This window comes from Mustela nivalis, assembly GCF_964662115.1.
Source record: "Mustela nivalis genome assembly, chromosome: 10".
NCBI lineage: Eukaryota > Metazoa > Chordata > Mammalia > Carnivora > Mustelidae > Mustela > Mustela nivalis.
The window spans coordinates 76813442-76840970 of record NC_139029.1 but is presented as its reverse complement, the minus strand read 5'-3'; the positions used below and the strand labels follow the sequence as shown (position 1 = coordinate 76840970).

General features: G+C 35.0%; 1 protein-coding gene across 12 annotated transcripts in view; it reads right to left on the bottom strand.

The window, feature by feature from the left end:
- CCDC18 (coiled-coil domain containing 18) overlaps positions 1-27529 on the bottom strand; it is a 105065-nt gene that overhangs the window by 20216 nt on the left and 57320 nt on the right. For 11 of the 12 annotated variants that reach the window (XM_082688697.1, XM_082688698.1, XM_082688693.1 and 8 more), the window contains 8 exons: positions 24754-24917; positions 24112-24325; positions 21900-21999; positions 17269-17385; positions 16121-16264; positions 14114-14317; positions 9591-9728; positions 6707-6907 (listed from right to left, as the gene is read on the bottom strand). In XM_082688697.1, the coding sequence (XP_082544823.1) occupies positions 6707-6907; positions 9591-9728; positions 14114-14317; positions 16121-16264; positions 17269-17385; positions 21900-21999; positions 24112-24325; positions 24754-24917 (1282 nt within the window). The remainder of the gene's footprint in view (positions 1-6706; positions 6908-9590; positions 9729-14113; positions 14318-16120; positions 16265-17268; positions 17386-21899; positions 22000-24111; positions 24326-24753; positions 24918-27529) is intronic. The other variant, XM_082688692.1, reaches the window with a different exon arrangement.

Genomic DNA, 27529 nt, shown 5'->3' with positions numbered 1-27529 from the left:
CATAAGAACCCTAGAGCAGAGCACAGGCAGTAATTTCTCTGACATCAGCTGTAGCAACATTTTTCTAAAATATGCCTTCTAAGGTAAGGGAAACAAAAGAAAAAATAAACTATTGGGGCTTCATCAAAATAAAAGACTTCTGCATGGGTGCATGGGTGGCTCAGTCAGTTAAGTATCTGCCTTCAGTTCAGGTCATGATCCCAGGGGGTCCTGGGATGGAGCCCCATGTCCCTCCTGAGAGGGAGCCTGCTTCTCCCTCTCTCTCTTCCCTTCCCCCCTGACTCAAGCTTGGTCTCTCTTTCACTCTGTCTCTCTCTCAAGTAAATAAAATCTTAAAAAAAAAAAAAAAAAGCTTCTGCATGGCAAAGTAAACAATCAACAAAACTAATGGAATGGGAGAAGATAATTATAAATGACATATCTGACAAAGGGTTAGTATCCAAAATATATAAAGAACTTACACAACTCAACTTCAAAAAACCAAATAATCCAATTTAAAAATGGGAGGAAGACATGAACAGACATTTCTCCAAGTACGACATATAGATGGCCAACAGACAAAATGAAAGATGCTCAATGTAAGTAATCCTTAGGGAAATGCAAATCAAAACCACAAGGAGATCATATCACACTTGTGTAAATGGCTAAAAATCAACAACTCAAGAAACACAAAGTGCTGGCAAAGATGTAAAGAAAAAGGAACCCTCTTGCATTGTTGGTAGGAATGAAAACTGGTGCAACCACTGTGGAAACCAGTATGGAGGTTCCTCAAAAAACTAAAAATAGGGCGCCTGGGTAGCATAGTTGGTTAAACAATTGCCTTTGGCTTGGGTCATGATCCTGGAGTTCAGGGATCGAGTCCCACATCAGGCTCCCTGCTCAGCAGGGAGTCTGTTTGTCCCTCTGACCACTCCCCTCTCATGCATTTTCTCTCTCTCTCAAATAATTAAATAATTAAAAAAAAAAAAAAAAACTAAAAATAGAGTTACTATATGACCCATATACTGCACTAGTGGACATTTACCCCCAACTATAAAAACACTAGTTAAAAGGGATACATGCACCCTTATGTTTATTGCAGCATTATTTATAAAAGCCAACATATGGAAGCAGCCTGTGTCCACTGAAAGATGACTGAATAAAGAAGATATGGCATATATGTACAATGGAATATTATTCACCCATTAAAAATGAAATCTTACCATTTGCAATGACATAGATGGAGCTAGAAAGTACAATGATAAGTGAATTAAGTCAGTTAGACAAAGACAAATTTACCCTATATGATTTCACTCATATGTGGAATTTAAGAAACATATAAAACAAGCAAAGGAAAAAAAAGAGATAGATAAACCAACAAACAGACCCTTAACTGCAGAGAACAAACTGATGGTTACCAGATGGGAGGTGGGTGGAAGGATGGGGAAAATAGGTGATAGGGATTAAGGAGACCACTTGTCCTAATGAGCAAGGGGTGATGTACAGAAGTGCCTGATCACTATGTCGTACACTGAAAACTAGCAAAACACTGTATGTTAACTATATTGGAATTTAAAATAAAAATTTTTAAAAATAATATAGATAAAAAAATATATCCCATATAAATGGAAATCAAATGAATACTTATATAGCTATACCTACATCAGAAAAAACAATCTTTAAGCCAAAACTGTCAGACAAAGCATGTCATTATATAATGACAAAAGAATCAATCTAATAATAAGAGTACATTATATAAATATTTATGAGCCAAAAAACATATATAAATATATAAAGCAAATATTAACAGACATGAGGGAAGAAAAAGACAGAAATATAATAATGGTAGGGGACTTAAATATCCCATTTTCATCAATGGCTAGATCAAGGCAGAAAAATCAATAAGGAAAAATTGGACTTGAACCACACATAAGATCAAATGCACTTAACAGACATTTGCAGAACATTCCATACAGCATAAGGCCTGTATACATTCTTCTCAAATATACAAGGGACATTCTCCAAGGTAAACCATGTGTTAGGCCACAGAACAAGTCTTAATGAATTTTAGAAGACTGAAATATTAATATATTCCAACCACAATGGTATAAAACCAAAAATAAATTATAAGAAAACTGACAGTTCACAATTATGTGGGCATTAAAAAATATGCTACAGAACAGCCAATAGGCTAAAGAAATTTTAAAAAATTATCTCAAGGCAAATGAGAAAGGAAATACAAAATACCAAAAATTATGAGATATAGCAAAAATACTTTTAAGAGGGAAGTTCATAGTGATAACACCTACATTAGAAAACAAGAAAGATTGCAAATAACCTAACTTCACACTTTAAGGAACTAGAAAAAGAACAAACTAAGCCCAAAGCTAGGAGAAGGGGAAATAACAAAGATAGAGCAGAAATAGAGACTAAAAAGACAACAGAAAAGGTCAGGGAAACTGAGCAGAGGGTTTTTTAAAAAAATTAACATATAATGTATTATTTGTTTCAGGGGTACAGGTCTGTGAATCATCAGTCTTACACAATTCACAGTGTTCACCATAGCACATATCCTCCTCAATGTCCATAACCCAGCCACCCCATCCCTCCCACTCCCTTCCATTCCAGAAACCCTCAGTATGTTTCCTGAGACCAAGAGTCTCTTAAGGTTTGTTTCCCACTCTGATTTCGTCTTGTTTCATTTCCCCCTCCCTTCCCCTATAATCTTCTGTCTTGTTTCTCAAATTCCTCAAATCAGTGAGATCATATGATAATTGTCCCTCTCTGATTGACTTACTTTGCTTAACCTAGTATTCTCTAGTTCCATCCAAGTTCCAAATGGCAAGATTTCAGGGTTTTTTGATGGCTGCATAATATTCTTTTAAAAAAATAAAATAAAGGGGCACCTGGGTGGCTCAGCGGGTTAAGCCTCTGCCTTCAGCTCAGGTCATGATCTCAGGGTTGTGGAATCGAGCCCCACGTCAGGCTCTCTGCTCAGCGGGGAGCCTGCTTCCCCAACCTCCCGCTTGCCTTTCTGCCTACTTGTGATCTCTCTGTCAAACAAAAAAATAAAATCTTAAAAAAAAAAATACACAAATATTTAGCCAGATTTACCAAGGGGAAAAAGGGCCCAAATAAATAAAATCAGAAATGAAGGAGAAGACATTTCAACTGCTACCAAAGAAATACAAAGAATCATTACAGATTGATATGAAGACTTATATGCCAACAAACTGGACAATCTAGAAGAAACAGATAAATTCCTAGAAACACAAAATCTACCAAGACAATCATGAAAAAATAGAATATCTGAACAAACCAATTAATAGTAAGGAAATTAGATCAGTAATCAAAAACTTTCAAAGAAACAAAAGTCCAGGACCAGATGACTTCATTACGAATTCTACCAAACTTTAAGGAAGAATTAATACCAGCCCTTCTCAAGCTTTTCCAAAAAAAAAAAACAGAAGAGAAGGAAACCCTTCCAAACTCATTTTAGGAGCTGGTCACCCAGATACCTAACTAGACAGGGAAGCCCCAAGAAAAGTAGAGGCCAGTATCCTTGATGAAAATAGATGCAAATTCCTCAACAAAATTGAAGAAAAGCTGAATTCAATAATATATTAGAAAGATAATACATAGTGATCAAGTTGGATTAATTCCATAGATGTATAAGGATGATTAGGTTTACCATCTGCAAAAAAAAATCAGCATGATACACCACATTAACAAAATAAAGGATAAAAATTTTATGATTATCTCAACAAATGCAGAAAAAACATTTGAAAAAATTCAACATTCTGTAAGACCAGGAACACTCTTGCCACTTTTATTCAACATAGTACTGGAAGTTCTACCCAGAGCCATTAGTCAAGAAAAAGAAATAAAAGGGGTTGCTCAGTGGGTTAAGTGGGTTAAGCATCTGACTCTTGATTTCAGCTTAGGTTATGACCTCAGGGTTGTGAGACAGAGCTCTGTGTGAGGCTCTGTGCTGGGCCTGAAGCCTGCTTAGGATTCCCTCTCTCCCCTTCCTTCTGCCCTTCCCACTCCCTTTTCTCTCCCTCCAAAAAAAAAGGAAGGAAGGAAGGGGGGAGGAAGAAAAAAAGGAAAGATAGAAGAAATAAGTATCCAAATTGGAAAGCAGCTGTATTTGCAGATAACATGATATTATATATAGAAAACACTAAAAAATCCATCAAAAAATTGTTACAATAAATGAATTCAGTAAAGTTGTAAGATACAAAATCACTGTATTATCCAAAGCAATTCACAGATTCAGTTCAATCCCCATCCAAATTCCAGTGGCATTTTTCAAAGAAACAGAACAATCCTAAAATCTGTATGGAACCAGAAAAGACCCAAATATCTAAAGTAATCTTAAGAAAAAAGAAGAAAGCTGGAGGCATCACACTTCTTCATTTCAATCTACATTACAAAGCTATATAGTAATAAAAAAGTATGGTAATGGTATAGAAATGGATACATGGATCAATGGAACAGAACAGAGTCCAGGAATAAGCCCATGCATATATAGCAAATTAACTTATGACAAAGGAGCCAAGAATATACAATGAGAAAAGTATAGTTTCTCTACAAGTTGTGCTGGGAAAACTGCACAGTCAGATGAAAAAAGAAAAAACTTCATTACCATCTTATACCATACACAAAAATCAACTCCAAATGGATGAAACTCTTAAAAGAAACCATAAATTTCCTAGAAGAAAAAGTATGGATTAAGCTACTTGATATTAAGTTTGGCAATAATTTGTTGGATCTGACACAAAAACAAGGGCAATGAAAGCAGATATAAATAAATGGGACTATATTCAACTAAAAAGCTCTGCAATGTAGTGTAAACTATCAAAATGAAAAGGCAACCTACATACAGGGAGAAAATATCTGAAAATCATATATCTGATAAAGGGTGAATATCTGAAATATATTAAGAATTCATACAACTCAAAACCCAAATACAATTAAAAGTTGGCAGAGGAACTGAACAGGTATTTTTCTGAAGAAGACATATAGACAGGCAACAGGTACATGAAAAGGTGCTCAACATCACTCATCATCAGGGAAGTGCAAATCAGAACCATAAAGAGATACTATCTCATACCTGTGAGAATGGCTAGTATTAAAAAAAAAAACAAACATGGAGGCTTAAGTGGGTAGGAGAAGAATAAATGAAACAAGATGGGATTGGGAGGGAGACAAACCATAAGTGACTCTTAATCTCACAAAACAAACTGAGGGTTGCTGGGGGGAGGGGGTTTGGGAGAAGGGGGTGGGATTATGGACATTGGGGAGGGTATGTGCTTTGGTGAGTGCTGTGAAGTGTGTAAACCTGGTGATTCACAGACCTGTACCCCTGGGGATAAAAATATATGTTTATAAAAAATAAAAAGTTAAAAAAAAAAAAAAAAAAAAAAGAAATCATCAAAAAAAAACAACAACAACAACAAAAAAAACAACAAACAAACCCAACAACCACCAAAACCCAGAGATAACAGTGTTGGTGTGGGTGTGGAGACAAGGGAACCTTTGTGCACTGTTGGTGGGAACGTAAATTGAGACAGCCACTGTGAAATACACTATGAAGGTTCTGGATAAAATTAAAATTAGAACTACCATATGATGCTACAATACCAGTTTTGGGTATATACACAAAAGGAATTAATACAGGATATCAGAGAGACATGTATTTCCAAGTTCATTCATGGCAGCATCACAGCCAAGTTAAGCAAACAACCACAGTGTTCATTAACAGATGAATGGATAAAGATGTGGTATGTAGATACACACAGTAGACTATTATTCAGCCATGAGAAAGGACACCTTATTTGCAACAACATGGATGGACCTTGAGGACATTATGCTAAATTAAATAAAAGAAAAACAGTTCATGGTATCACTTGTATGTGGAGTCTAAAAAAAAAAAGAGAGAGAATCAAACTCAGAAACAGCAGATGATGATGGTGATGGGTATTAAACAGGGCACATATTACACGGAGCACTGGATGTTATATGTAAACAATGAATCATAGGGGCACCTGGGTGGCTCGGTGGGTTAAAGCCTCTGCCTTCGGCTTAGGTCACGATCCCAGGGTCCTGGGATTGAGCCCCTCATCGGGCTCTCTGCTCAGCAGGGAGCCTGTTTCCTCCTCTCTCTCTGCCTGCTTTTCTGCCTACTTGAGATTTCTGTGTCAAATAAATAAATAAATAAATATCTTTTAAAAAAACAACAACAATGAATCATTGAACACTACATCAAAAAAAAAAAAAACTAATGACATACTATATGGTGACATAACATAATAATGAAACAGCAGATAGAAAAGGGATTGCTAGGCAGTGGTGGAAATAGAGGTTAGTGAATCAGTATAACATTTTAACTAAAAGATGAGTAAGGTCTGAGGATCTAATGTATAACATGGTGACGACATTTGGTAATATAGGTATTATATAACTGAATTTGCTAAGAAAGCAGAAAAATTTTCTTACCAAAAAAATATATCTAAAACTTTTTATGTTTAAACTTAAAAATTATTTCTCCTGGGGTAATATGATATACATCATACTCATAATTCCCACACCCAATATCTTCTAAATAAAATGCTTTTTATTCAAACTGGTCAACATTTGATCATATTTTCCTTTATAAACTAAAGACAGGGAAAACAAGTCATAAATGTACTTATATTTTATGCACTTCTATATGTTTACTTACTTTAATAAGTAATGCTTCATTTGTAGCTTCAATTACTTCATTCCTATCTTGGACTTGTTGATGCAAATTGCTTACAGTGTCCTGTGCTTCTTCTAATTCCAGTTTTGCCTTCTCTAACTGTTCATTTAGTTGCTGAACAGAAGTCTTTTGAGAGTCAGCAGAAATCTTCCACTTCGCATGGTTCTCTTGATGTGACATCATCTACACAGCCCCAAAATTGAAAAGAAAAGGAAAAAATATAGGAGGGAGTTGGTTTTGAAAATATCCTAATACTTTTCACTTCCATTTGTACTAAAGTAAATTCTGATTATAGGTACAAACATCTGATTTCTCAACAAATAACCGATTAGAGGAAAAAAGAGGAAGAAGAAACCTGTGGTCTTAAATTTACCTAAGAACAGTTAGCCACATACAATGGGCTGTTTTTGTTTCTGATTCGAACCACTTTACCTATACAGACATTTTTGTGACAATTGGGAAAATGTGAACAAATGATGGGTATTTGATAATATTCACAAGTTATTGTCAATTTTTAGGCGTGATGATAATATTGTGGTTGTTTTTAAAATATCACTTATCTTTTAGAGTTACCGAAATGTTTACTGATGAAATAATGATGTCTAAGATTTGCTTCAAATAGAAATAGATATGTGGGGGAAGGGAAGTGACTGAGATGTGGTGATCATACTTCCCAGTTTGCTCGAGACTCACCAGGTTTTATGCCTGGCTTCCTGGTGTAGTTAAAAACAGCATCATTTTTCATTCTCAAAAGTATTCTGCCCCCGCTTTTTTAAGATTTTATTTATTTATTTGACAGAGAGAATACAAGTAGGCAGAGTAGGAGGCAGAGGGAGAAGAAGAGGGAGAAGTAGGCCTTCCAGTGAGCAGGGAGCCCAATGTGGGACTTGATCCCAGGACCCTGGGATCATGACCTGAGCCGAAGGCAGCCACTTAACCAACTGAGCCACCCAGGCGCCCCAAAGTATTCCCTTTTAAAAAGAAATTGTCAGCATACTTATAAATGAAATCACATTGGCCAATAGGTTGGCAATTATTAAAGTTGAATAATAAATATAGGAGGATTTATACCATTCTTTCAAAATTTTCCATAATAAAAACTTTAAAAAAAATCTATTTCTTATCAAAAATATCAGGGGGCATCTGGGTGGCTCAATGGGTTTGGCTTCTGCCTTCAGCTCAAGTCATGACCCTAGGGTCCTGGGATTAAGTCCTGCATCAGGCTCCTTGCTCAGCAGGGAGTCTGCTTCTCCCTCTCCCTCTGCCTGCCACTCCCTGTGCTTGTGCTCACTCTCTTTCTCTCATAAAAATAAATAAATAAAATCTTTGAAAAAATATTAGGACTTTTGCAATTATTATTGACTTTTCTGACAAGTCTGAAACCTATAATTTTTAAAATGCTATTAAAATTATTAATCCTTTTTACTAACTTTGTTACTTTTTTTTTCAATTTATTTATTTTCAGAAAAACAGTATTCATTATTTTTCACCACACCCAGTGCTCCATGCAATCTGTGCTCTCTATAATACCCACCACCTGGTACCCCAACCTCCCACTCCCTTTAATGATTTATTCCTTCATTTAACATACATGCTTTAAAAATAAATCTTTGTCAAGTACCAAAGAGGATAAAAACACATTACAAATTTTTATATTATACATATAAAACAGTATCAAATATTAAACAGCAACATTAAAACCTATTTTCACAATTCATTTTATGTACTACCTGCTTATAAATACTTTCAGAGGGCTTAAAAAACTTAAAAAATTGAATGATAAGAAATCAAAGTAGAGTAAAGATTACATAATAAAAATGCAAAGAATACTTGCTGGTAAACACTCTAGCTGGACTAGTTATTACTGATGGTCACTTGGTTGAGTAGCTAATATTTACTTATTAAATAATTATGTTGAATCCAACAGCATTCCATTTGTCTTTAAAAACCAAGGACTGAAATCTCTTAGCCTATTAACTGGATTCAGTTTGCAAATATGTTTTGTTTGGCAGACACAATGTTTTCAAGGAGATCTGAATCTAAACACATTTAAGCAAGACATAGTGACCAGTGACTACAAGCCTTACCAATCTCTCACAAATATGATAGTTCCAAACTCCTTTGAAAGGAGTAGTTCTGAATGTAGCTGTAATCCTTTTCATATAGAAAAATGCTTTATTAGAACTCTAAGTAATTTATTTAGTTCTAATACATACATTTTAGATATTGTTAGATATAGTTTTTAAAAAGACAAGAAGTGCTATTCTAATTGATAACACTTCATTTCTATAAAGGCTCAGGACATACTAGGTAGATAAAAAGTATCAGGTTTTAATGTTGCCTCTCTAACTTACTATCAGAACAAATGTCGGAAATTGCAAAGCATTGTACATTCATAGCACATGAAACTACTTATGTTGTTTACTAAATATCTCCAGTTAGTTTTGGCAAGTGCTATTTATAACTGATGATGATGATGATGATGATGATGATAAGCCAGGCTCTGCCCTAAGATCTTTAACTATATTCATTGAATCTATTTAATTCATTTAATCCAGTTCTATGAGGTACATATGATTATTCTGCCCATTTTAGACAGAGATGTTAATTGCTCGAGGTCACATAAGTGCCAGGTGATAAGCTGAGATTTGGAACTAGACTACCTACCTCAAGACTTTAAGCTCTTAACCCCACAGTGCATGAACTCACTGGATATGAAGTGGAATTATATTTAGCTACCAGAAATGAAGACCATAATGAGTTATTCTATAATGAACATTTAGAAGCTAGACTTAAAGTTTCATTTAGATAGTTCAATCCACTTCTGTAGCAGGGAGTTATGGAACAAATTAACATTTTTCTTTACCTCCAGATGATAAGCTTCTTTGAGAGATTCTACTTCTGCTGACAATTTCTTGATTTCTGCTTGCATTCTTGCTTCTAAATGAGCTTCACGTACTTGAGAAGCCCCCAATTCTTCAGCTAAATGGTGTCCATGAGCTTCCTTAAAAATGACACATTAAGGAAAGTTTATTTGATTATTATAGCTAAACCAATCATGTGGATTTATGGAAGTATTTTAATCTTTTATAATACTATATAAGTGCTCATACACAAAATTAGTTTATTAAATGGTATACCTTAAAATCTAGACATTTAAGAGACTACAAATGTAGTAGTATATTGTTTATCACAATGTAATAGTTCACTAACCAATGCATTCTGTAAAACAAATAACCACAGTATGTTGAACTTCAGTAGATAAGTCTACTGTAAGGTTTGCCTATGCATTTTATTCACCAAATGCACTGTTTGCTTAACAAGAGTCAGTTGTGGGGTGCCTGCGTGGCTCAATCAGTTAAGCATCTGCCTTTGGCTCAGGCTGTGATCCCAGGGTCCTGGGATTGAGCTCTGCATGGCCAGGCTTCCCACTCAGCAGGGAGTCTGCTTCCCACTGTGCCCTTCCCCCCCACTAATGAGTGTGTATGAGCTCGCGCGCTCTCTCTCTCTCTCTCTCAAATATATAAATAAAATCTTTAAAAAGAAAGAGTCAGTTTTGTTTATCCAAACCTATTTATGCTAGTTGTGCTTGTTATTATAATTATGCAATTCTAATATACATTATATATGAACATTGAGGAAATATACATGCAAAAAGAAAGGTTTTTTTTTGTTTGTTTGTTTTAAAGATTTTATTTACTTATTTGACAGAGAGAGATCACAAGTAGGCAGAGAGGCAGGCAAAGAGAGAGGCTGGGAAGCAGGCTCCCCGCTGAGCAGAGAGCCCGACGCAGGACTCAATCCCAGGACCCTGAGATCATGACCTGAGCCGAAGGCAACGGCTTAACCCACTGAGCCACCCAGGCACCCGGCAAAAAGAAAGTTTTTATATTAAAAATTAGTTATGTGCCTTGAGATAGCTTACTGAATAAGTCAAACATTTTTTACTCAATTAGAAGCAATCAAAATAGTTGTAAAATATTGTGGGAAACCCCATGTAAAATAGATGTTGTACTCTGATTTTAAAATGTCTTTTAATTTTTACTCTACTTTAAAGAAACCAGAATTGCAATAGATGAGGGACTAGGAGTATGGTTAATGCAAAAAGATTAGGTGGAATTCTAATCAAAGACCCTACCCACACACACACATAAAAACAAGATTGGGTCCAAAATTAAAAGATTTACACATGAATACATATTTAGAGTTTTGAGCTGAAATATTTTATATTAAATTATCATTTTAACAAATCAAAACTACAATGAGGTACTACCTCAAAATGACCAAAAATAACACAAGAAACAAGGATCCAGAGAAGGGTGTCGGTGAGGATGCAGAGAAAGGGGAATCCTCTTACACTGTTGGTGGGAATGCAAACTGGTGCAGCCACTCTGGAAAACGGTGTGGGGGTTCCTCAAAAAGGTAAAAATAGAACTACCTGAGGATCCAGCAATGCACTACTTGATATTTACCCAAAGGATACAAAAATACTAATCCAAAGGGATACATGCACCCTGATGTTTATATCAGTATTATCTGCAATAGTCAAATTATGGAAAGAGCCCAAATGTCCATCAACTGATAATGGATAAAGATGCAGTATATAGGGGCACCTGGGTTGCTCAGTGGGTTAAGCCTCTGCCTTCAGCTCAGGTCATGATCCCAGGGTCCTGGGATCGAGCCCCACATCAGGCTCTCTGCTCCACAAGGGGCCTGCTTCCTCCCTCTCTCTCTCTGCCTACCTCTCTGCCTACTTGTGATATCTCTCTGTCTGTCAAATAAATAAATAAAACCTTTAAAAAAAAAAGATGCAGTATATATATATAATGGAGTATTATGCAGTCATAAAAAGAATCAAATCTTGCCATTTGCAATGATGTGGACAGAGCTAGAGAGAATTATGCTAAGTGAAATAAGTAAGAGAAAGACAAATAACATATGACTTCACTTATGTGTAATTTAAGAAACAAAATAAACAAACCTGGGTTGCACGGAAAGAGAGAAAACCCAAGAAACATAAGCTTAACTATAGACCACTGATGGTTTCCAGAAAAGGGGTAGATGGAAGGATGGGGTAAATAGGTGGTGGGGATTAAGGAGGGCACTTGTGATGAGCACTGGGTGTTGTAAGTGCTGAATCACTAAATTCTATATCTGAAACTAGCTTGAATTTAAATGAAACTTAAAAAATAAAAAAAGTTACTCCCCCCCCCATTTTTTTAAAGATTTATTTATTTATTTATTTGACAGAGAGAGATCACAAGTAGGCAGAGAGGCAGGCAGAGAGAGAGGAGAAAGCAGGCTCCCCGCTGAGCAGAGAGCCCAATGTGGGGCTCAATCCCAGGACCCTGGGATCATGACCTGAGCCGAAAGCAGAGGCTTTAACCCACTGAGCCACCCAGGTGCCCCTCCCCCCCCCATTTTTAATTTAAGTTCAATGAATTGACATATAATGTATTACTGGTTTCAGAGGTAGAGGTCAGTGATTCATCAGTCTTATATAATATCCAGCGCTCATTACATCATATACCTTCCTTAAAGTCTATCACCCAGTTACCCCATCCCCTCACCTCTACCCCCTTCAGCAATCCTCAGTTTGTTTTCTATGATAAAGAGTCTTTTATGGTTTGTCTCCCTCTCTGGTTTCCTCTTGTTTTATTTTTTCCTCTCTTCTGCTATGATTCACTGTTTTGTTTCTTAAATTCCTCTCATCAGTGAGATCATAGGGTAATTGTCTTTCTCTGATTGACTTATTTCACTTAGCATAATGCCCTGTAGTTCCGTCCATATTATTGCAAATGGCAAGATTTCATTTTTTGATGCTGAGTAGTATTCCACTGTATATAAATACATCTTCTTTATCCATTCATCTGTTGATGAACATCTGGGCTCTTTCCTTAGTTTCGCAACTGTGGACATTGCTGCTATAAACATTGGGGTGCAGGTGCCCCTCTGGATCACTACATTTGTATCTTTGGGATAAATACTCAGTAATGTAATTGCTGGGTCATAGGGTAGCTCTATTTTCAAATTTTTGAGGTATCTTCATACTGTTTTCCAGAGTGGCTGCACCAGTTCACATTGCCACCAACCGTGTTATGAGGAAGGTTCCCCTTTCTCCACATCCTCACCAATATCTGTCATTTCCTGACTTGTTAAATTTAGCCATTCTGACTGGTGTGAGGTGGTATCTCATTATGGTTTTGATTTGTATTTCCCTGATGCTGAGTGCTGTTGAGCATTTTTTCATGTTAAACTGTCATTTTAAATAATTCCTCACTTTCACTTTTTTGATTAATTGAGCTTATTATATCCACAGAAAATCAATTATATTATACTTAGATACTACTGATAAGGATAGAGATGAGATTAAAATAGACAGCTTCCTAGGAGCTTTTCCTAGGAGACTTGCAAATGCCCAACATATTCTAATAAAAATTCCTTAGATATTCTTTTTAAAAAAATTTATTAGAAAAAAATATTTATTAGAGAGAATGCACAAGCATGAGTTGGTGGAGGGGCAGAGGCAGAGAGAGAAGATGACTCCCCATTAAGCAGGGAGCCCAACACAGGACTCCATCCCAAGACCCCATCCCAAGAGCCTGGGATCACAACCTGAGCCCAGGGCAGACACTTAACCAATTGAGCCACCCAGGCATGACCCCTTATATATTCTTTATTAGTCTAACCAACCAGGTATGTGAATAAAAGCACTAAATTTACCAAAATTAAATGTAAAGATACTTTAATGCAATTCCTATACTGTATTAGTAACCATAATAAAAAGCAGAGGATTCACAGGCACTTTTCTGAAACACCAATAAATACATTTTTCTAGAAGTCTAAGTAATTAACCCAAGCATATCAATCTAGTATTTTTAAGCAAAGTTGTTAACCTTCTACCAAATCCTGGGGAAATACAATTTATATTATTGTTCTTGTTATTAAAAGTACTTTCTCTCAGTAAGGGTTCTGGACTACAGGTTTCATAACAGTTATAAACTTAGTAGCTACAAATGTAAACATTTTACTCAAGAAAGATTAGCTTTGTTTTTTTCTTCCAAATGATAGCTTAACTCACTTGAAAATCCAAAAGTACTCTGTAACTCAATTAATTGAAAACTAATGAGTTTGGCCAAAACTCAATTCCAAAGGTTTTCTTATTTATATTACTAGGCTACACTAAATATAACACTTCTCTTCTTAAAACTTTAGCAAAATATACATAACATAAAATTTACCACTTTAACTAGTTCTAAGTGTAAAATTCAGTAGCATGAAGTACATTCAGTGTGTGTAAAAGTTAATATAATCTATAATCTAAAAAAATAAATGCTAAAATTTTAAAAAGATTTTTAGTAAGGTAAAATTATTTAAAATAGGGATTACTTTTTCTTTAGAGAGTTGCTTTATTTCCTCCAGTTCACTTGAGAGCCTTTCTACCTCTCTCTGTGCTTGGACTTGTTGACGACGAGCCTCCAACAATTCTGCATGGGAGTTCTGCATCTGCTCCCGAGTTAGCCTCAATTCTTGCTCCATATCTATGGCCTCCTTATACTGAGTTGCAATGTACTGTTCCTGTTCTTTCATAACCTGAAAAATGCAAGATATTTGTAGGTTTCAAAATGAAGTTATATAGATTAACCTATTTCTTATTTTGATTTTTCTTTTAATAAGTGATTTCCCCCAACCTAACTCAATCTCTATAAACTTTAACACACAAGAGGCGCCTGGGTGGCTCAGGTCACAGTCCTGGGTTGAGCCCTTTATCGGGCTCCCAGTAGGAACCTGCTTCTCCTCTCCTCCCTGCTTGTGCTCTCTCTCACTATCTCTGTCACTATCTGTCTTTCTGTCAAATAAATAAAATAAAACCTTTAAAAAAATTTTAACATACAACATCATCCACTGTGAAACTGATACTCACAAATTTTTTTTTAATTTTTAATTTTTTATTAACATAAAATGTATTATTAACCCCAGGGGTACAGGTCTGTGAATGGCCAATGTTTTTTTCTTTTTAAATGATAAGAAAATGTACCGTAATCAATCTGGGACTAATTGTATTTTGCATGACTAATATGCAAGCTATATAATCCTTCATCATTATGACTATAACATGGCAGAATATATAATAATATAAAGAGACAAAAGAAGCTAATACCTGATTATCCATTTCACAGATGGAGAATACACTGGCATGGATAACCAAAAGCCACCATTAATCCACATGTTTGGGTTAAGGTCATGACCTTATTTTCTGTAAAAGTAAAATTTGCCACTGGGACTGCTACTCCTTCTGAAACATTTCTGCATTACTACTCAGTTAAATCCCTAGTAAAGTATTGTTTCCTTAGAGAAAAAAATATCAGTGAAAATTAAGTTAGTTCTAAATTAGTTTGGTGAGGGAGATTAGAATGTAGGTAATTGACTTTAGGGCTGATAAGAAGGAAAGAAATGAATATAAATCATTAGGACCCTGACGTCTGGAATGGAGACCTTGGGTCCAAGTGTATTACATATCAGTATAAATCTCATGTAAATATTTTTAGTTAACCTTTGTTAGGGAACATGAAATGACTGGACCAATAATGATTTTCTTTTCCCTGGGGCCCAAACTTGCTCTCAAAGGCTTTGCTTAATTTATGTATAAATTCAATGATTTATTCATGCTTACCATGTGATATGTGCTGTTTTAGGTACTGAGGACTTAAGAGTGAACAAAGGAGACAAAGTGGCTACCTTTATGGATAGTATATCCTACTGAAGCAGACAGACAATAAAGAGCTATATGTGAAGTTTTTAAAGTTGATTATAAAGAGCTATATGTGAAGTTTTAAAGTTGAGTATAGTATTTAAAAACAAAAAAAGTTACATATATGAGAGCTCTCAGAAGCAAATTCACTTTTTAAAAAGGCAAGTGGGTAGAATGGGTTCACCAGTCAACACACATGTAAACTGATAATACAAAGACATCAAATTTTATCTGGCAACTAACTCAATATACTTGGTTTCAATATCCAAGTTCATTCATTCTCTGGAGGGAGTTCCTCAAGACAAATATATATGTTATTAATATCTGTATCTCCAGCTCTGTTTCATAGCAGGCTCTTAATAAATATTTGTTGACCAAGTAAGCACATATTGTGGGTTTACTATGTGACAGATACCATGCCAATGCCTGTAGGCAGTATAAAGATAAGTTGATGCCCTTCTCTATAATTCGAATATCAGAGTAAAATATTTAGAAAGGTCAAAAAACCCAATAATTATCTGACACAAATAATTAGCCTCAAAATATTAGGGCACAGTTTCCGTATATTAAGACTAGTTTAAAACAAAGATTTATGCTACTTTTCAGATAATATTAATCTGTTCCTTAGAAAATAATTTGCTTACACTTTCCATTTCTTTCATCTTTTGTTGTGTTCGTTCATTTTCTTTTTTCAGTTGACTTATCTCCTGTTCATTTTGTAGTGTTATAAACTCTTTTTCTCGAAGCTGTTCTTTGGAATTTTGCAATTTTTCATTCAAACTTTCTATCTGAATTTTAAACAGAGCAATATTAATGTAACTAAGGAAAAACAGTTCTTTAATCATAACTGCAATCCAAATAAGTCAAACTTTAAACACATTTATATACAACAGCAAAATATAAAAATGTATTTTTCTTAAGACCACCATAACTTAGACATTAACATCAGAATTCTTATGCTTAATAAAATGCTTATCTATATACCTAAAATACACTATAAGAAATCAAGTCTCAATCACATTTGTTTAAGGATAATTAGAGTACATTAAAACAACAGATGTTACATGACCTCACAAGTAGTTTTACAGGTAATATGTGCAAGAGGTGAAAAATATAGTTAGTGAAAACAAAGTCCTCTTTCCCACTGTGTTCCTTCCTTAGCGGCAACCACAGTTAAGAGACTTACAAATCCTTCCAGAGATGTTTTATACATATTCAAACATGCACACATGATGATAAACATGTGGACACACTGGGACAAGAAAAACTACATTCAAAGTAACATTAAAAGGGTAATCATCAGGGGGTAGGGAGTGAGGAAAACGAAGAAATGTTGGTCAAAACATATAAGGTTTTTGTTGTATAGGATGAGTAAATTCTGAAAATCTAATGTACAGTGTATGGTTATAATTGTAATACTATGTTGTATACTTGAAATCTGCTGAGAGAATAGACCTTAAGCATTCTCAACAAAAATAAATAATTAAAATAACTGAGGTGATGGCTATGTTATTTAGCTTGATTGTGTTAATTATTTCACAGTGTATATCAAAACATGTTGTATACCTCAAATATATGCAATTTCTGTCATTTATATTTCAATAAAACTGGGGAAAAATTAAGAGGAGAAAAGTGAATTTAAAGTAACATATACAAGGTGGTTAAAATTATGTAGTATTTTTGTTATATGTGTTCTATAAAAAAGCCATATTATGTTAATAATAAGTAGACGCTTACAGTAAAGGAGTTATTTTTAAAAACAATATAAAGCATGTAATTTTAAATAATTTACCTGTTTGTTGCATTCTTTAAGTTCCAATTCTGATTTCTGCAGAGTACCTTCTAATTTAATTATTTTCTGTTCCATTTCTCCCCTGTGTTCACGAATAGTCATATCCAAATGTGTAACCTAAATACCAAAGTAACATCAAACTATTACTCAACTTAATTCTAATGTTAAAAATTGTGTTCTTGGAGTGTGTTTTAAAATTGTTTACAGTAGGTATAACTGAAACATAAACTCATCTCAGATTATTTTACAAAATGAGAAAAAATATTCATTGCTTATTGATACTGCATCTTAAGCCTCATATATATTATAGAAGCTTGAAGAAAAGATGCAACTATATTCATAAATATCAAATAAATGATTTAGACTTCATTTCATGCTAAATAAAAGCTGCTAAACACAATGCAATATAATAAAATTGTGGAATGCAGCAAAAGCAGTGTTTGGAGGAAAATGTATAGCACTGAATGCAAATATTAGAAAAGAAGAAAGATCTGAAATCAATCACTTAAGCTTCCACTTTGGTAAACTAGAGAAAGAAGAAGAAATTAAATCCAAAGTAAGCAAAAGAAAATAAATAATAAAATTTAAAGCAGAAATCAGTAAAATTAAAATTGGGAAATCAACAGAGAAAACCAACAAAATCAAAAGCTGATTCTTGAAAAGATCAATAAAATCAGTATGCCTCTAAGCCAGACTAAGAAAAAAGAGAGAGGACACAAATTACTAATACATGAAAGAGAAGACATTACTATAACTCTCAAAGATGCTAAAAGGATAATCAGAAATACTGTAATAATTCTCTGACCACAAATTTAATAAAACTGATGAAACAGACCAATTACTTACAAGACAGAATCTTACAAAACTCACACAGGAAAAGACAATCTGAATAAGCTCATATCTATTAAAGGAATTAGTAATACTTTCCCAAAGAGAAAGCAGCAGGTCCAGATGGGCTCTCTGGTAAATTCTACCAAACATCTAAGAAAGAAATTATACCAATTCTTGCAATCCAATTCCGAAGACAGAAGCAGAGGAAATACTTTCTAACTCACTCTATGAAGCCAGTATTAGCCTAATTACCAAAACCAGACAGACATTTCAACACACATTCTCGATAAAAACTCTCAGTAAACAAGGAATGGGGGAACTTGCTCAACTTAATAAAGAATATCTATAGAAAAACAACAGTTAGTATCATACTTAATGGTGAGAAACTAAAAACGTTCCCACTATGATCAGATACAAGGCAAGGATACTCTCTTTATTACTGCTGCTTTTCAAAACTGTTCTAGCAGTCCTCACTAAAGCAGTAAGACAAGAAAAAGAAATAAAAGATACATATCTTAGGAAGGAATACAAAACTATATTTGTTTATAGAAAACATAATCATCTAGATTAAAAATCCAAAAGATTTGACATAATAATTCCTAGAACCAATAACTGCAAGATACAAGAAGTACACAAAATTTAGTCACCTTCCTATATACTAGCAATAAGTAAGAGGAATTTGAAATTAAAAACACAATATGATTTACATTAGCACCCCCCAAAACAGATACTTAGGTATAAACCTAGCTAAATATACACAAGATCTATAAAGAGAAACTACGAAACTCCAGTGAAAGAAATCAAAGAATTAAATAAATAGAGAGACAGTCCATGCTCATGGATAGGAAGACTCAATATTGCCAAGATTCAAGATGTCAGTTAGTTAGTTGCAACTAAGTCTATATATTCAAGGCAATTCAATCAGAATTCCAGGAAGTTAATTTGTGGATATTGACAAACTGATTCTAAAGCCTATATGGAGAGGCAAAACACTGGATATTCTTAGCCAACATGATATTAAAGAAGAGCCAAGTTGGAAGAGTGACATTACCTGACTTAAAGACACAAAAGAGCTACAGTAAACAGACCACGGTACTGGCAAAAACAGAGATGAATAGATAATTGTACAGAAGAGAATCCAGAAACTAAATATGTCAATTAACCTTTGACAAAGGAGAAAGGCAATACAATGCAGAAAAGATAGTCTTTTCAACAAATGATGCTGGAATAAGTGGACAACAATATGCAAAAAAAACTAATCTACACCACACCCTTCACAAAACTCAAAATGAATCACAGACCTCGATATAATTTGCAAAACTATAAAAGTTGTAGAAGATAACATAAACTTTGGATGACCCTGGGTGACTTTTTAGTTACAAAGCCAAAGGCATAATTCATGAAATAAACAATAAGCTGGACATCATTAAAATGAAAAACTTCCGTGAAAGTCAATGTCAAAAGATTGTGAATAAAAGCCACAAACTAGAAGAAAATATATGTAAAAGACACACCTGAAAAAGGACTTGTATCCAAAATATACAAAGAACTCTTAAAAGTCAACAATAAAAAAGCAAATTACTCAATTAAAAAATGAGCCAAAGACTATAACAGACACCTCACCAAAAAAAGATGTGCAGATAGAAAATAAGCACCAGAAAATATCCTCCATCCCATATGTCATCTGAGAAGTTCAAATTAACCAGGAGATACCACTACACACTAATTAGAATGGCCAAAATCCAAAACATTGACAACAGCAAATGCTCGCCAAGATGTGGAGCAACGAGCATTCACATTCATTGCAAATTGGTACAAGCCACTTGGGAACACAGTTTGGAAAGTCTTACAAAATTAAACATACTCTTACCATATGATCCAGTAATCATGCCCCTTGATAATTACCAAGAGAAGTTGAAAACCACATTTAGATACCACCTTACACCAGTTAGAATGATCAAAATTAACAAGACAGTAAACAACATGTGTTGGAGAGGATGTGGAGAAAGGGGAACTCTCTTCCACTGTTGGTGGGAATGCAAGTTGGTGCAGCCACTTTGGAAACCAGTGTGGAGATTCCTTAAGAAATTAAAAATAGAGAGACTGCCTGGGTGGCTCCATGGGTTAAGCCTCTGCCGTCGGCTCAGGTCATGATCTCAGGGTCCTGGGATCGAGTCCTGCGTCGGGCTCTCTGCTGGGCAGGGAGCCTGCTTCCTCCTTTCTCTCTCTCTCTCTGCTAGCCTCTCTGCCTACTTGTGATCTCTCTCTGTAAAATAAATAAAATCTTAAAATCCCAAAGATACAGATGTAGTGAAAAGAACGGCCATTTTTACCTCAATGTTCATAGCAACAATGGCCACAGTTGCCAAACTTTGGAAAGAACCAAGATGCCCTTCAACAGATGAATGGATAAAGAAGATATGGTCTATATACACAATGGAATCAGAAAGGATGAATACCCAACTTTTGTATCAACATGGATGGAAATGGAAGAGATTATGCTGAGTGAAATAAGTCAAGCAGAGAGAGTCAGTTACATGGTTTCGCTTATTTGTGGAGCATAAGGAATAACATGGAGGACATGGGGAGATGGAGAGGAGAAGTGAGTGGGGGGAAATCAGAGGGGGAGACAAACCATGGGAGACTGTGGACACTGAGAAACAAACTGAGGGTTTGGGAGGGGAGGGGGATGGGAGGTTGGGTGAGACTGGTGGTGGGTATTATGGAGGGCACATATTGCATGGAGCACTGGGTGTGGTGCATAAACAGTGAATTTTGGAACACTGAAAAAAATTAAATTAAATTTTAAAAAATTATATCCACATAAAAACCTGCACACGGATGTTTACAGCAGCTTTATTCATTTAATTGTCAAAACCTGGAAGCAACCAAGATGCCCTTCAGTAGGTGAATGGTTAAGTAAACCATAGTACACTGAGACAATGGAATATTATTCAGTGCTAAAAGAAATGAGCTATGAAGCAATGAAAAGATGTGGAGAAAACTTAAATGAGTATTACTAAGTGAAAGAAGCCAGTATGAAAAGACTATGTACTATATGATTTCAACTATATGACATTCTGGAAAAGAGAAAATGATGGAGACAATCAAAAGATCAGTGGTTGCTAGGGCTGGGGGAAGAGAAAGAAGGATGCTATGTGGCGCACAGAAAATTTTTACGGCAGTGAAAATACCCTGGGTAATATATCATAATGATGGATATGGGTGATTAAACATTTGTCCAAACCCAGAGAATGTACACAACAAGAGTGTATTGTAATGTAAACTATGGATTCTGGATGATTATAACGTGTAGTTTCATCAACTATTATCAAATGTACCACTTGGGTGGGGAATGTTGATAATAGGGAAGGCTGTGCAGTTATGATAGCAAGGTATATTTGGGAAATCTCTGTACCTTCTACTCACTTTCACTGTGAACCTAAAACTGGTCTAAGAAATAAAGTCTTTAAAAAAGATGTCTTTTGAATAGTTTTGCTCCTCCAACAAACACAATATTAAAGGAGTTACAACTCCTTTAATTCCGTTGTCTTATGATATGCAATAATGTAAGAGATCAAAAGATTCAGATACTAAGCTAACCTTCAATCTCAAAAATAAACTTGCTATAAAAATAGCAAGATGAAGAAAGATGACATACTACTAACTTTTAAAATATAAGTGTGCACAAACAGATATGTTTTAAAAAGGTCCATTTTACCAAAAAGGGGTGACCTCTGAAACCCTGTGTGATTGTACTGTAACAGAAAATTTCATTAAATTTAATTAAGAAAACCAACTTGAGCTGCTCTTTGCTTTAGTTCCCAATTTCTCTCCTTAAGTGCCTGATCCATTTCAAGGAGTTCTTGCTTTTTATCTTCATTCTCCATCTTGCATTCTCTGCAATTTATCAAAGGAAAAAGGTCAAAGCAAATAGTAGGAATATTATAGTTTTAAAAAATTAAGTCAATTGGGTTAAATTCCTGTAAGTTAAAAGTGATTAAAATATATGCAATTATTTCTGATTGAAAGGGCTCAAATTAAAGAAATACTGTATGAAGAAAATGACTGGTATCAAGTTACTTTAATAGAGTATTCTCAAAAGGTAAAAGTTAACTCAAACACTATTACTGTAGACAATTTAAACTAAATGTTAAAGTACTCCTAAGATAGAAAATGGAATCAGAGAAAGTCAATTATCATATTGTTTCACTTATTTGTGGAACATAAGGAATAGCATGGAAGACATTAGGAGAAGGAAGGGGAAAATGAAGGGGGAGAAATTGGAGTGGGAGATGAACTGCGGGCTCTGGGAACAAACTGAGGGTTTTAGAAGGGAAGGGGTCCTGGGAGGGTGAGCCCAGTGATGAGTATTAAGAAGGACATGGATTGCAGGGAGCACTGGGTATTACATGCAAACAATCAATCATGGAATACTACATCAAAAACTAATGATGTACTACTGTATGGTGGCCAACATAACCCAATCAAAAAACAAAGTTAAAAAAAAAACTGAATCAGTGTAAGAATTTTAAAAATATGTCCATATTTTTTTCATTTACAGATCAGGAGAGCATTTGAAAGCGTTTCTGTACGACAGCTGTAAGTTTATTACAGTTGAATGAGTCATTTATCTCATGATTGATATCTTCGATATCCACAGCTCCGTAAATAACCACTGTGTTTCTCATGGGAATTTTACTCAAATGATGCCTTACATATATAGCTAAGTATTGAAGTCTAACATTTTTTATAAACTGTATCTCTCCTAAAACCTTAACTTATGTATTATTTTATATTATAAAAATGCTTAATACTGACACAACTTTAAGACTACTACCACTTAGATCAGAGAGTGCAATCAAAGAATTTTAATTTGGAGCTCTATGTTCCAATATGACAAAAGCTAAAAATGTTCATCTTGAAAATCTTCATATGGTTTTCCAGACTTAAATATAAACAATATTGAACAAAGGTACTGATTTGAAAAAGCAGATTGTGAACTTCTTTAATGAACTGTTTACTGTTCTATTAAAAGTCTCAACAGTTAGGGGTGCCTGCGTGGCTCACACAGTTCAGTGACTAACTCTTGATTTAGGCTCACAATAAGATAGATGTTCTTCATCATTTGGAGAATACATACTAATAGGTCCAGTAGAGGAGAGAAATTATAAATAAACAAAAGGTAAAACATAAAGTGCTATGTTAGAGCATTAAATATGTTAGTACATCTCTCAATTCCTGAAGTTGTCTTAAAGTGATGAGATAATGCGTGGGTGGCTACTTGCGAGTAGGTGGTTGGAAAAGGGCCCTTAGAGGTAATATGAAAGGCAAGAGGTCAGCCATTCAATCATTATTTCAGGTCAAAAAGACAATTACAGCAAAGTCAAAAAGTAGGAAAAATTTACTAAGTTTTAAGTATCAACAAAAAATCCAAGCTTCAGGGTGCCTGGGTGGCTCAGTGGGTTAAGCCTCTGCCTTTGGCTCAGGTCATGATCTCATGATCTCAGGATCCTGGGATCAAGCCCTGCATTGGGCTCTCTGCTCAGCAGGGAGCCTGCTTCTCCCCCGCCGCCCTGCCTGCCTCTCTGCCTACTTGGGATCTCTCTCTCTCTCTGTCAAATAAATAAATAAAATCTTAAAAAAAAAAAAAATCCAAGCTCCTTATCAGGGAATACAAAGCCCTACATGACAGGGTTCCTGCGTATTTCTCTGGCCTCATTTTATACTCTTCCCTTTTCTCTTGGCCTTTTGTTGAAGATATAGTATAGGGGAGGGTCAAAATAAAATGGTCCAAAGACCAAGGATGGAAATATTAGTCATGAGGAAAGGCTGAATTATTTAGAAGGAGCATGGGACAGGCTGCCTGGGATGAATAACAGTGAGCCAAACGCAACTGAGAAATTTAGACATCTAGAATTAAACAGCAAACTTTACTGTATGACCCAAAGAGTCAGAGTAATAAAGTGAAATACCTATAAATGTGGTATCATTTCTTACTGTTTAACATACCTAAGTTCAGCTGTAAGATCCTTTATAGTAGTATATTTTTCCTCTAAAGATAATTGAGCCTTCTGTAGTACATCTTTCAATTCCTGAAGTTGTCTTAAAGTACTTTTTAATTCTCCATGAGCATTTTGGAGTTCAGACTCTAATGTTTCCCGTTTCTGCAAAGCTTCTGCTAGTTCAGTTTCAGTGTTATGCTGTAATTTTTCTAATTCCTTCACTGTTAAAAGGAAAAAATAATTTTAGAATTATACAAAGACCATTTTTATTAAAAATTTGTAAAAAATTATAATTAAGAGGGCGCCTGGGTGGCTCAGTGGGTTAAGCCTTTGCCTTCGGCTCAGGTCATGATCTCAGGGTCCTGGGATCGAGTCCCGCATCAGGTTCTTTGCTCAGCTGAGAGCTTGCTTCCCCCTCTCTCTCTGCCTGCCTCTGTGCCTACTTGTGATTTCTCTCTCTGTGTGTGTCAAATAAATAAATAAAATCTTTAAAAATTATAACTAAGAATATCCAATTTTATTCATCAACAAGAGGCAAAATACTGACCACTCATTGTCCCTTCTAGCCCTACTAACACAAATGCTCACATTATTCCACTTTTCAAATATAAATATACAGGCAGCTAAGCTCAGCTAACCTGTTGCTTACCAGAATTTGTCTTCTTATCTAGTTCGGTCTTTGTCTGTTCTAAGATCATATCTAACTGAGAGAGATGCATTGCTTTATTTTCTCCATCTCGTTTTAGGTACATTATTTCTTTTTCCATTTTAGAGAGTTCTTCTTTATACTGATCCATCTCAAGTTTTACTTGCCTGGTTAAAAGCAAAAAATAAAACAAGTAGGATAATTCGGAAACCTAAAAGCCAACTGATTTTCTCTGACTAAACAAAATCTGTAAGTTAGTTAAAAGCAAATATCAGCAAAACATCTAGTCAGAATCCGGGTCATCCTTAAGTCATATTATTTAAAATGCTCCAACTAAAAGATTGTAATTGTGCATCAATTATGTACCACTAAATATGACTGTACTACCTGGTAATATTTAGCAAGGCTAGCTTCTTTTCAATCTAACTACAGTTAGCTTGTGAAAAGCTTTGTATACTGAGTATGTATGTATCCATACATAGATAGGTGTCACATTCATCTGGAATTTCTGTTATCTGCAACACAGAAAAGGAAGCCAACCAATCAAAATATTCACCATAATGACCATATTACTCATAGGAGAATCAAGTGAGTTATTTTTATTCAGACCTTTATTATTTATGTTATCCTTTTTAGCTTTACAAGGGACTATTGGGGTTCCCCAACTAGTGCAACTTTCTTGCTTTAGAGATGAGGAAACTGGAAGGTCAGTGAGTTGTCTGGGAAAAGACAAATAATTATTAACAGTGAGAGAATCAGGTTTACTAACTTCCAGTCAATCCTGAGCTTATTTCAACATGGAAGATCTTCTACCTATTGACAAATCAACATAGTGAGAGAAAGTTTTGAGCCCATTTGTTGGTAATTCCAAAGTGATATTCACTAAGTAAACAAGTGCTAATGTCAGCCTCAATGGTGGGTAGAACTGACACTCTTTGAATCAACATTTTTTTGCTGTTGTTCTTTATGTCTTGAATATTTTGTAAATTGAGTTTGCAAGCAGGAACATTTCTTTTGTAAATGCAACTTAGACAAATGTGGATTTGTTCAAGAGGTTTTTAATCTGATGTCCATGAGTGAAACTGAGGAGAACTATAAAACTCCTGAAACAATATGCAAAGTTATGTATACATGTGTTCTAGGTATAGAAAATAATCCATAGCTCTTTATCACACCCTCAAATATGTCTATAGTCCAAAAAGCTAAGAAGCTTATTAGGTAAGTGCTAATTACCCTTTTACATTTCTAAAATTCCATGTAAGTGATTTTTAGCTTAATTAATTTCTTATATTACAGTAGATATAAAACATAATTAGAAAATAATAAATGCAAGAGGTTGGCATACAGTACCAAAAGATGACAGCTTATCAGCAAAGGAATTGAGACAAAATTACATTAAAAAAATATAAGAACTTGAAAAGGACAGTAATCTACAGACATTTAGTAAAAAACCAGAGCTTTGTACTCTTCAAGATTTTGTTGAGGTGCTACTATATTTTTCAGCATGGTACAATAACTAATGTATGTAATGATAATCCTAAGACAACCAGAAAATTTTTAAATAACAAGAAAATATATATTTCAGAAAATTTCTGCCAAAAGGAGTTTTTTGTTTTGTTTTAAAGTTTCAGTACTTGGGACGCCTGGGTGGCTCAGTTGGTTAAGCAGCTGCCTTCGGCTCAGGTCATGATCCCGGCGTCCTGGGATCGAGTCCCACATCAGGCTCCTTGCTCGGCAGGGAGCCGGCTTCTCCCTCTGCCTCTGCCTGCCTCTCTGTCTGCCTGTGCTTGCTCGCTCTCTCTCCCTCTATCACTGGCAAATAAATAAATAAGAAATCTTAAAAAAAAAAAAAAATTTAAAGTTTCAGTACTTGGTAAAGGTAAATTCCACTCTTATTTATTTATCAGCAACTACTCATTATTTCTTGATGCTAGGTAAATGAGGAATTAGAATAATATAATAAATATTTATGGATTTGAAAATTTTAATTATTATATAAGTAATCCAATACCAAAAATTTTTCCCTTTCAAAATTTTACAACAGGGGACGCCTGGGTGGCTCAGTGGGTTAAGCCGCTGCCTTCGGCTCAGGTCATGATCTCAGGGTCCTGGGATCGAGTCCCGCATCGGGCTCTCTGCTCAGCGGGGAGCCTGCTTCCTCCTCTCTCTCTCTGCCTGCCTCTCTGCCTACTTGTGATCTCTCTGTCAAATAAATAAATAAAATCTTTAAAAAAAAAAAATTTTACAACAGGCTTTAAACCCACCCAGTTTTTCCAGAAATATTTCACTGTCTTACTGCAGAGTTATTGAGAGCAATCAACTCTGAGATTGGAAATAAAGCCAAAGGAAGGGTTTTGCAAACATAATACTAAACATATGATGGCTGACTCTCTGGCCAGACTCTCTGGCCTCTTCCAATGTAAAATAAAAGTGCTATTATGAGCCTCAGCACTGAGAAACCAGGATCAGGATCATTTACATGAAGTGACATTTACATGTAGCACCAGAAGCACCTTTTCATACTTGCTTCAAAAAGTTAGTTTCCTTTCTTTCTCTCTGAAGATATTTTAGTTCTAAAACAGATCCAAGGAGATATTTTAACTGTTATAACTTTTGGGAGAGAAAAACAGAGTTTTATAAATTGTAGTTCCAGAAGGGAAAGAAGCAATAATGGGACCAGAGAAAATGAAAAAGCCTTGCTTCATGAGGAAAAGATAGCATAGAACTAGGATATTTCTTTCTTATGAAGTCTAATCATTTTGCTCATAAGCTTCTTATT